The sequence below is a fragment of the Xenopus laevis genome, chromosome 4L, assembly GCF_017654675.1.
Source record: "Xenopus laevis strain J_2021 chromosome 4L, Xenopus_laevis_v10.1, whole genome shotgun sequence".
Lineage (NCBI taxonomy): Eukaryota > Metazoa > Chordata > Amphibia > Anura > Pipidae > Xenopus > Xenopus laevis.
Window position 1 is genome coordinate 12,379,830 of NC_054377.1, and position 10,359 is coordinate 12,390,188.

Here is a 10,359-nt window from a genome sequence, read left to right on the forward strand (position 1 = left end):
GTGGGGTGGTGTAGACTAGGGTTGCCACCTGGCAGGTAAAAATTATGGATGATCCCAATGTATTTAATAGGAAAAAAAGATATATAGGAAGGATGGTGTTTTTTTCCGAAAAAAGTGGCAACCCTAGTGCAGACAGGTGGACGGCTTGGGAAGTGCAGGGAAGATTTTTTTGCAGGGAGGCCCAGCGCGCTGTAGTTACGCCACTGCCACTGGAGGTGCCGACTAATAGTCCCCACTGTGGTTGGGGACTTTTTTTTAAAAAATCGCCCCCGGTGAGCACTATGTCACCCACACAGGCAGTGCTCTGGGCATGGGCAGCCATTTTTAGTTTGTGTCGCTGCTTTTTCTACACATTTGTGCAAGAGCATTTGCATAATGAGTGTTCTGTGCAATGAAGTGCATGAATGGAAGCTCCCTCCCGATGTGGGCAGTCTAGCTTTTAAATAGAACCTATTGTTTTCCCCTAAATGGCGTGCGGGCTCTATTAGTCTGCACCTCCGGTGGGGGAAACAATTTGAGGGTGACTGGTACCCTTTAAGGCACAAACTATGGGGCCAAGGATAGGATTCTGCAGGCTACAGTGACCCATCAGGATAGAATCCATAATTTTCAAAGTGATCCTCACACAACAGGATAATCACCCAATAGAGGGCCCCTTGCACAGACCAATAAAACAACGACTTGACTTGCAGGGGCGGAGTTTTCCGTTTTTTAGGCTTGTGTATGGCCAGCTTTAACTCTGCTATTAACATACTGAACGCAGCATTGACAAAGCGTTTATATAATTATGGCCGGACATCTCTAATCAGCTTTTATATGCTTAGAAGCTCATATTGCTTTTATATTTGTTACAGTAATAATAATGGACTACAGTAAAAGTTACAGCACATCACTTCTGCACAACAACAACAAATACGTCAGATTATTTCAGTTCTTAAAGTGGCCATACATGTGCAGATCCAATATGCAAACCTTGAGTGGGCAATATTGGGCTCAACAGTCGCATCACAGCACCTGGAATGCAGGCGGTTAGTGCGAGGACCTCATAAACAATGTTTTTAACAATGTTAAACAATGTTTTTTAAACAATGTTTTTAAACATGCACAATCGACTTCTGCCCGAAAATCGGTTGGGGAAGCTCGGATGGCCCCATACATAGTGATGGGCGAATTTATTTGCCAGGCGCGATTCGCCGCCGGCGAATAAATTCGCGAAACGGGCCTGAAAATTCACTGACGAAAGTTCACAAAAACGAGTAAAACAAAACGAGACCCCGGCACATTTTCGCGAATTTCGCGTCAAAGCGAAACGCCGCAAATTCGCCCATCACCATACACTGACTAATAAGCTGCTGACTTTGTCTGTTGGCAGATTTTATAGGCCAGTATACAGCCACCTTTACTCAGTAGTGATGGCTAATGGGTATAGAAAATATTCACATGATGCATCTGGCGCTGGAATGTACATTTTTTTTTTGGTGCCATTTCAGTAATTTTTAAAGGCTGATCCATTTGTGTAAAGTAGTGATGAGCGAAATTCACGAAACAAAACGCGAATTTTGATGCCCGTTCCAATTTTGACGCCCATGCAAATGGTGATGCCCGCAATGTTGACGCTGTGAATTGTAACAGAGAAATTTTTGCCGCAGTTTCGAATTTATTTGCCGGCAGCGAAAGGTAGAAATTCACAGCGAATTCGCACCTGACGAATTTAGTCGCCCATCACTAGTGCAAAGCCTGTTTCTTTTGTGTTTGTATAAAGGAAAGAAACAGAAAAGAGACACCTATACAGTAATACTCCTGTTGCAGGGAACTCTCCAGCTTCTATAAAGGTTCTTTGGACTGTGCTGGAACATTCACCCTTGTACTACAGAGTTACAGTTTATTCCTTATTCCATCAGCCTTTTCTGACCCAAAACACTACCATTACTCTAAAATATAAGGACGGGGAAAGCACCTATTTAGCGAGTCACTGGCTGGTGGCCAAACGCTGCCCACCTCACCTGTGATGTTAGCAGTTGCCAATGCCACCAGCAGACACCTGGTATACTATATTATATATACATCATGGATGTTCATATTTAGCTCTTGTATCAAGTCTATAGACAGTCTGGTAACCCTCATCCCAAGCATAAAGTGCCTGATCTATAGGGTTATACTTCACGGAGGCATGGCTGCTGTAGCGCCTGAGGAAATATAAGGTGGGCATCTTATCAGTAATGATACCAGAAGTGTCATAAATGCAATCAATATGAGAACGCCCCCCGCTGGCTGTGTTATACACCACGTACAGTGTCCCACATATGACAAAGGCCGCCTCGGCATTGGCGCTCTGGCAGGACGTGTTCCAGGCGTGTTCCATGACCATGGTCTGATAGTTGATCTTTGTCAGAACTATATTCCCACCATTGCTCACATCTCCATGCATGGACCACAGGCCCTGCTCATCAAAGGCAAGATCAATGTATGTGAATGGCGACAGCTGATAGGGCGGAATGCTACCAGCTCCTGATAGTTCAACCGTCTCTGTGACATTCTCCCTCCCCAGATCATATTTAACAATTTCATTCAAAGTTGCATTTTTATGGAAAAACAGGAAATTTTCATGCACGGCCTGCCCGGTGCCTTGCCAGGAATACATCAGGGAAATGTTCCTGGCCTTTTCCAAATAATCTCTGCTGGTGAATTCTTCCATATTTGCAAATTCTAGAAGTGTGTCCCCATTTGGACCACTAAAGAAATATAATCTCTCTGAGCTGTTTCCTGCATTCCTTATCCAGGAGCCGATGGCACCACCAGATCTTTTCACGGTCTTCTGGGATTTTATTTGCGCCACCATAATGGTACAACCTGAATGAAAGGGTATATTAGTTAGTTGGATGCTCTCATTACACCATTGCTTATTTTGCAATAATTCACATATTTTCTGATCGAAGCTCTTCCAGAATACAAATAAGTCTATGATTAACCATAAAGAAGATCCTGTGAGCTTGGAAAAAGTCTAGGACTTCTCATAATGTTTCTGGTATTGCCCAGGGCCTTCATGTATGACATCTAATTTCTTTCCACCAAAATTGTTGAAATTGGGAACCCTGAACCCCTGCTCACCCCTTTTGGGCTTCATGGATTCAGGACAGTCCTTTGGACCATTAGAGGGTACTGTATTTATTTCAGAAACCCGATAGGGTTGAGAGATTACATCAGTAGTGAGGAGATGATATTTAGGGGGAGGTTAATTACATCAGAGGTGGCATAATGATGTGGCAGGAAAGATTGGTGGATTTGGTAAGCTCTAGAAGCAGCTTAGTTTGTGTTTTAGATCTTTAACACCCGGACAACCAGTTTTGAACCACACAGCTCACAATTTTTTTTGGAAAGCAACACAGAGTATAATGGAAGGAGATGGGTGCTGAGAAAAAGCCACTTTTACTCTTGGATTGCCACCTCTGTAGAGCTCCCTGAGAAGACAAAGTTTTTTGGGGATTCAAGCAAGATATTTTAGAGCCCCTAAACCAACGAGAAGACAATCTGTTTTGAGCTCAACTGCATTGTTTATCCTACAGACTCCACAACCACTTCCAGGAGGTCGCAGTTGGATTGTACTTCATTCCATACCATAACTATTGTGTGCATGTGGCAAAACATTCTCATTACATACTTGTGTTTAATTTTTGCAGTATTTTTCTTTTTTCTTCTTCGGCGCTTTCCAGTTGAGTCTCCACCAGCTGCTCGTCCATCTCCACGCACGTATTTGAAGGGGACGCGGTCTCCAGGTAGTCGATATCCCATTCCGCTCGCTCAATCCTAGCGAGCAGATTCTCTACCTCCCTCTTTACGTCGGCCCTGTGTTTACTTTGTTCTTCAAGGCGTGAAATGAGTCTGTGGGACAGTCCCTTCAGTTCATAATCATAATGGTGCAGGACTTGTTCACATTTGTATAGTCTGTCCTGAAATGAATAAGAAAAATAGGAAACAAAGTGAATATCAGGAATCCATATTGCTCTCTACATTTTTATAAAATCTTAAACTGGTCATGATGCTCCAAGTTCACCAAATAAGTAGATCTGCAGCTGATGGTTAACATTGGGCTGATCATTGGGTCATTTGGCCCCAGGACATTAGGCCACCAATGTGATGACCTACCCAACAAATATATGAATTGGCTTGGTCCCATCAGGAGACCTCCTAGTTCTCACCAGCCTTCCTATACACTATCGGTCAGGAAGGTCCTCATTTTGACCAAACAGTCAGGACTATTCTAATCCATGGCTTGCTTGGGGTTCATAACAACGGCACAAGTGAATGCAGTTTAATACAAATACCCCACGACATGGTCCAGAATTAAAGTAATGTAGCCCCAGTTAATGTAGGAAGGCTGAGGCCCTACTAGATCTTCAAGGTTGCTTCTTGTCCCAGTGTATAGAAGCTTTGCATCACTTTTCAGGTACAGAAACCTTTTTATCTTATGGTATAAGTTTGCACAGTACAGAATATTTCTCATTACAGAATAAACAGAACAATTTTAGGCCTACGAGAGACAAAGAAGGCAACGTACCTCAAGAGAAATGACACGGCTTTCAATGTAACGCATCATTATAGAGTCTTGGGCCTCACGCTGGCTGTTGGCATCTGTATTTAGCGCAAAAAGAACCAGTATCTGAATGAAGACTAATTCCATATTCTCCTGCAGTCTGATGAACTTGTATATGAGCGATACCGCAGCCCAGAATAAAATCTTCAGTCAAATGAAAAGGTTTATACAGAGCACAATGAGGAGGTCCTGCTGCTGTTTGTGTTGCACAAACAAACCCAAAGAAAGAAATTCCCAGTGAGAATTATATTCCTTTCTAAACACAGAACACGTGGCTTCTGAGCATTTGTACTCGCTGCTTATCACATCCATATGTTCAATCTGTGGTCTTAACTCCACATCTGGAAGTGAAAAAAAAATCTCTCTCGTGATTTAAAGAACAAGGAAAGCGATTTATCCATCATAGGGTCTATGCAGAGGCCCGTTCTTCTCCTTCTGAACTGCACCACCCACACTCCCCATTAGGGCCCCATGCCTAAAAGGCAGGGTAGTGCATCAGAGCTGGTGGATTCCATGTCTGGCTGCTTGATATAGCTCTATGACCCGATGGTCAGGCATGATCCTGGTTGCCCAACACTGCCAAAGAGCCAGGGATGGATAGTCAATCAGCCAATATAGCGCCACCAACTAGTTACTCTTCCATTTGTTGTCAGGTACACAGAAATTGGATCCTATTGGGGAATGTGGGTGGTGCAGTTCAGGAGAAGCGGTTCTGCAGGGTCCTATCATATATAGATCACTTTTTTGTCCATTAATAAATGGGAAGTGTCCTTTGTATACAGTGAAATGTAAGCACTACTCCATGTCTTCGGAAGGAGAAGATTCTAAGGAAAGCCATGCTAAGGTGGCACTTTGACATTACAATCTAAAGGACAATGGGTCACATGTGGATCAGATGGCAATTGAGTAGGATACAACTCAAGGACCAATGAGAAACACTGTGTGATGGAATCTTTAATCTTGAGAAACTGGTGCCAGTCAATAGGATCTCACTGTGGTCTATCCAAACTGTCACCCAACACATGGCTTTACAGCAAAGCAATATTGAGATTTGAATCCTAAAGGATTTATTTTTATGGAACCCCACAGGGCCAGGTGGGTATTAAATGGCAGCCCTGGACCTCAAGTGGTCATATTGTCATGAAAAAAGGCCGAATACTCTTGTAGCTTTACAAACTAATCCATATGTACCCAAAAGTAACTATAAATTCTCAAATGTACTCAACACAAAGTAATTATACTAGACAATACATATAATTTTCACCATCATGTATTCTTTACATAGGGCCAACGTGCTATATAATGTCAGCCTTATGTTTTCATACAGAACAACAACATCACAAGCATCATGTTATATGGGTTCATATCTGCTACAAGAGGTGAAGAAACACAATGGGGCACAATGATGTCCTCACCTGCAGCTTGGATAATTAGGAATACTGTTTCATTTCGATTGTTTCATTGTATCAGTTGGGGTATCTGCTTCCAACTCACATAGAAACACTGACCAGCTCCCCGGAACAAGAATATTCTAAAAACACAAACTCGGTGATGCTCATTGTACTAGATTGAACCCATCCCATAAGGTGTCTGGTTATAACCAGTTGCAATATCACACAATAAGTCATTTAGTTAACCAAATCTGCACTCAAAAGGTGACCACAAGATGCCCCCAGTGATGTTAAGAAAACCTTAGCAGCATCAACAGGTGTCTTCCAGAAGGAGGCTCCCGGCTGCAGGTGCCCTGGTCAGTATTCCAGTAGCCTTGGGGAGAGAAGCCAACTCCCAAGGCCAGCTCCTCACCCTTGGGACCACCAGAGAAGCAGCCCTGGGTGCCCACAATTACAATATAAGACGGCTTTTCTTCCACCAACACTGCAGTGAGATGTTGCGAGATAACCAGGTCCGGATTTACATAGCGGGCACCCCTAGACCCGCTGCCGTTCGTCACCCCTGTCCCCTCCCCTTCATTCGTGCACATGCACAAATTTTCATCATCAGATCGGGGACACTGGGGATTGGCGCACAGGAAATTTAAAAAAACTATTGTAACTCATGAGCAGCTCTAGAGCTTCCAAACCATGTGGATGTGGTTGGGCAGCATGTCACCCCCCTAAAATCCTGCCTCCCTAGGCCTGGGCCTTGGTGGCCTTTCCACAAATCCGTGCCTAACTAATTACCATACAATGAATAGTTTTATTTGAAGAAATATATTTTTCTCTATGGTTTGTCAGTCATAAAAATAAATGGTTCCATTCCATTATTCCATGTGGTTAACTTGTCAAGACAATAACAGGCCCCAGCCATCACATCCTCATTGGAAGTGGCTCCTTTTCTGCTCTGATTGAAATATCAGGCAGTCGAGTAACAGGAGAAGCAAGAAAAGCAGAGCCAAATGGCCGGAAACTTCAGCTTCCCTTATACCCAAGGATATATATTTATATTTATGCTTAAGAACACAGTTGTGAAGGTTGGCCGTGCTGCCTATGATGGGCCCAAGTCACAGATAATTCACTCAAGTTCCACACTGCATTTCCCAACCATCATTGATAGCTTCAACTTTATCTAAAGCCCATTTGTATTGGTCGATTCTGGTTTAATCAAAGTATAAGTGGGTTCTGAGAGCGCTGGTACTGATATCCTTGTACTGGGTCACACTGGTCACGGTGCCTGGCATCAAGTATTATTATATTGAGATATCAAATTGAACTGAACATGCTGTAGCTGCCCTTGAATGGCCTTTAATTAGATGTGTTCTGCTTCAACCATAGAGGTTGCTTTATTTATATCTATGTTCCTACTGATCTAACAATGGTTTCATCTTCTTGCTGCCTACCATATCTCTTATGAGAGAAAACTTTCATATCTTCTTGTATTTATTCACCGACTTCACCAATACTACCTCTGTAGATAAGGAATTTGGGGTATTGGAATGGGCACTGGGACTGTATGAAGAAATCAGTAAAGAAAATTCATTTTAATTAGCCTTTCCATATGAATAAATCAGCATCCATCTATGGAAGTGGTTCCCAAACTTTCCCCCCAAAGGGGGTCGCAGAGGCTTGGCTGAGGACCCATCCTGAAGGCCACAAGGACATTTGGTGGAATGTTTTTTCCTGTCTTAAATTCCTTTGAAGGTGCATCTTGAAGAACAAGAAGAGCAGGATTTTGGATGAACGCTTAGTTGATGTCCTAGATATAGTTATGACTTTAGCTGATAATAATTTCACATGGGCCTGGGCTAATGCTGGGCCTCAAATAGGAGCATAATCCAAATAAGTCTGAAGAATGAATGGCTTGAGGGATAGGATATCTAAACACAAGGAGATGAAGCTCATATAAGAAATTTAGGAGGCCACAGAAGCATCTTTGAGAGACAGGAGAATTAAATACAAGCCAATGCAAGAATTTAAGAGGGGTAATATTGATGACTGACGCCATGGGAACTTTAGCTGAAAGACAAAACCGATGGTATTTCATTGATTTGCATGCAATATTTTAAAGCCAATCTCAGCAGATATCAGGAGCATGTGGCATCTTCCATGCAGGGATTAAGTTGGGTTCTCTGGGGACCACAAGTGCTTACAGGCACCTCTTTGTATTGATCTGTATCAAGCTGACATTGGAAGTGTGACAGGCTGTTGAAGTGCATCATTCTGTGCTTGTGCTAAAGCTTTCCATAGCTTGCAGTTGTTTAAAATCCTTATGGTGATTTCAGAGCTTATATTTCATATGCATGAAATATCTCTTTAAAATATAATTGGAACATGTATAAATAAATATTCAGTAGTGAGATTTAAGGGAGAAAACGACATTTGCAGTGTATTTGTCATTATATAACATTGTGAAAAGGGAATATAGGTTTGTATACTTAGCAAGTGCAACTCCTGACCAGCAGGGGTCAGTAAACTCCAGCCCACGCACTGAGCTTCCCAAGAGGTTGCTGAAAAGGAAAGTAGGGCAAACTTAAATATTAAATAAACTCTGGGAAAACTGCAAGAACAATACAGCCAAAATGTGTGTTATATCTCGGTGTACTTTATAGCTTTATAGATGACATTATATAAGCCTGACTCTTCAACTGAAAAGGGATGGCATGCAGTTATATATATATATATATATATATATATATATATATATATATATTATATATATATATATATATATATATATATATATATATATATATATATATGATGAAGGGATCAGCCACACTCATTTGTAGATGAATCAAAACGTTTCGGTCCCACCTGGGGACCTTTAAGGATCCCCAGGTGGGACCGAAACGTTGGACACAATGCTGTGTTAAATAAAAGCACGTTTTGATTCATCTACAAATGAGTGTGCTGATCCCTTCATCATATATAATACAATATTTGATCGTGCACCTCAGCAAACTACGAGAAAAGAGTGCGGACACCCATGAGACTTATATATCTATATATATATATATAGTGGCACCTCCCTTATCATTGGGTCCTGGATCAAGGTACTAAGGATAGGGATAAAAATAGCTGATACTATCAGAGGTGCTGCAAACAAACTCTGAAATAACAATAAATCCTGTCTTGAGCGCTCTCTTTCTCAGCTGTGGGATAGCAGGTATAGTAAGGGAGAGATGGTGCCTATAGTAACAGTGGATAATAGTCTCTGGGAAGGGAGTGGGACTGTGGGATAGCAGGTATAGTAGGAGAAGATGGTGCCTATAGTAACAGTGGATAATAGTCTCTGGGAAGGGAGTGGGACTGTGGGATAGCAGGTATAGTAGGGAGAGATGGTGCCTATAGTAACAGTGGATAATAGTCTCTGGGAAGGAGTGTAACTGTGGGATAGCAGGTATAGTAGGGAGAGATGGTGTCTATAGTAACAGTGGGATAATAGTCTCTGGGAAGGGAGTGTGACTGTGGGATAGCAGGTATAGTAGGGAGAGATGGTGCCTATAGTAACAGTGGGATAATAGTCTCTGGAAGGGAGTGTGTCTGTGGGATAGCAGGTATAGTAGGGAGAGATGGTGTCTATAGTAACAGTGGGATAATAGTCTCTGGGAAGGAAGTGTGACTGTGGGATAGCAGGTATAGTAGGGAGAGATGGTGCCTATAGTAACAGTGGGATAATAGTCTCTGGGAGGGGAGTGTGACTGTGGGATAGCAGGTATAGTAGGGAGAGATGGTGCCTATAGTAACAGTAGAATAATAGTCTCTGGAAGGGAGTGTGACTGTGGGATAGCAGGTATAGTAGGGAGAGATGGTGCCTATAGTAACAGTGGATAATAGTCTCTGGAAGGGAGTGTAACTGTGGCAGATAGCAGTATAGTAGGGAGAGATGGTGTCTATAGTAACAGTGGGATAATAGTCTCTGGGAAGGAGAGTGTAACTGTGGATAGCAGGTATATAGAGGAGAGATGGTGTCAATAGTAACAGTAGTGGATAATAGTCTCTGGGAAGGGAGTGTGACTGTGGGATAGTAGGTATAGTAGGGAGAGATGGTGCCTATAGGTAACAGTGGGATAATAGTCTCTGGGAGGGGAGTGTGACTGTGGGATAGCAGTATAGTAGGGAGAGATGGTGCCTATAGTAACAGTAGATAATAGTCTCTAGGGAAGGAGTGTGACTGTGGGATAGCAGGTATAGTAGGGAGAGATGGTGCCTATAGTAACAGTGGATAATAGTCTCTGGGAAGGAGTGTGACTGTGGATAGCAGGTATAGTAGGGAGAGATGGTGTCTATAGTAACAGTGGATAATAGTCTCTGGGAAGGGAGTGTGACTGT

The 10,359-nt window shown here is 42.5% G+C and overlaps 1 protein-coding gene across 1 annotated transcript; it reads right to left on the bottom strand.

Annotated features, from left to right (window-relative positions):
* Positions 1-1,702: 1,702 nt before the first annotated feature.
* On the bottom strand, positions 1,703-6,543 carry olfml1.L (olfactomedin like 1 L homeolog). Its single transcript, XM_018257150.2, has 3 exons — positions 4,556-6,543; positions 3,659-3,947; positions 1,703-2,850 (listed from the first exon to the last, which is right to left on the bottom strand). Exons 1-3 carry the CDS (start codon positions 4,676-4,678, stop codon positions 2,066-2,068), a joined length of 1,197 nt encoding a protein of 398 aa, XP_018112639.1. The 5' UTR covers positions 4,679-6,543; the 3' UTR covers positions 1,703-2,065.
* Between the last annotated feature and the right edge of the window lie 3,816 nt (positions 6,544-10,359).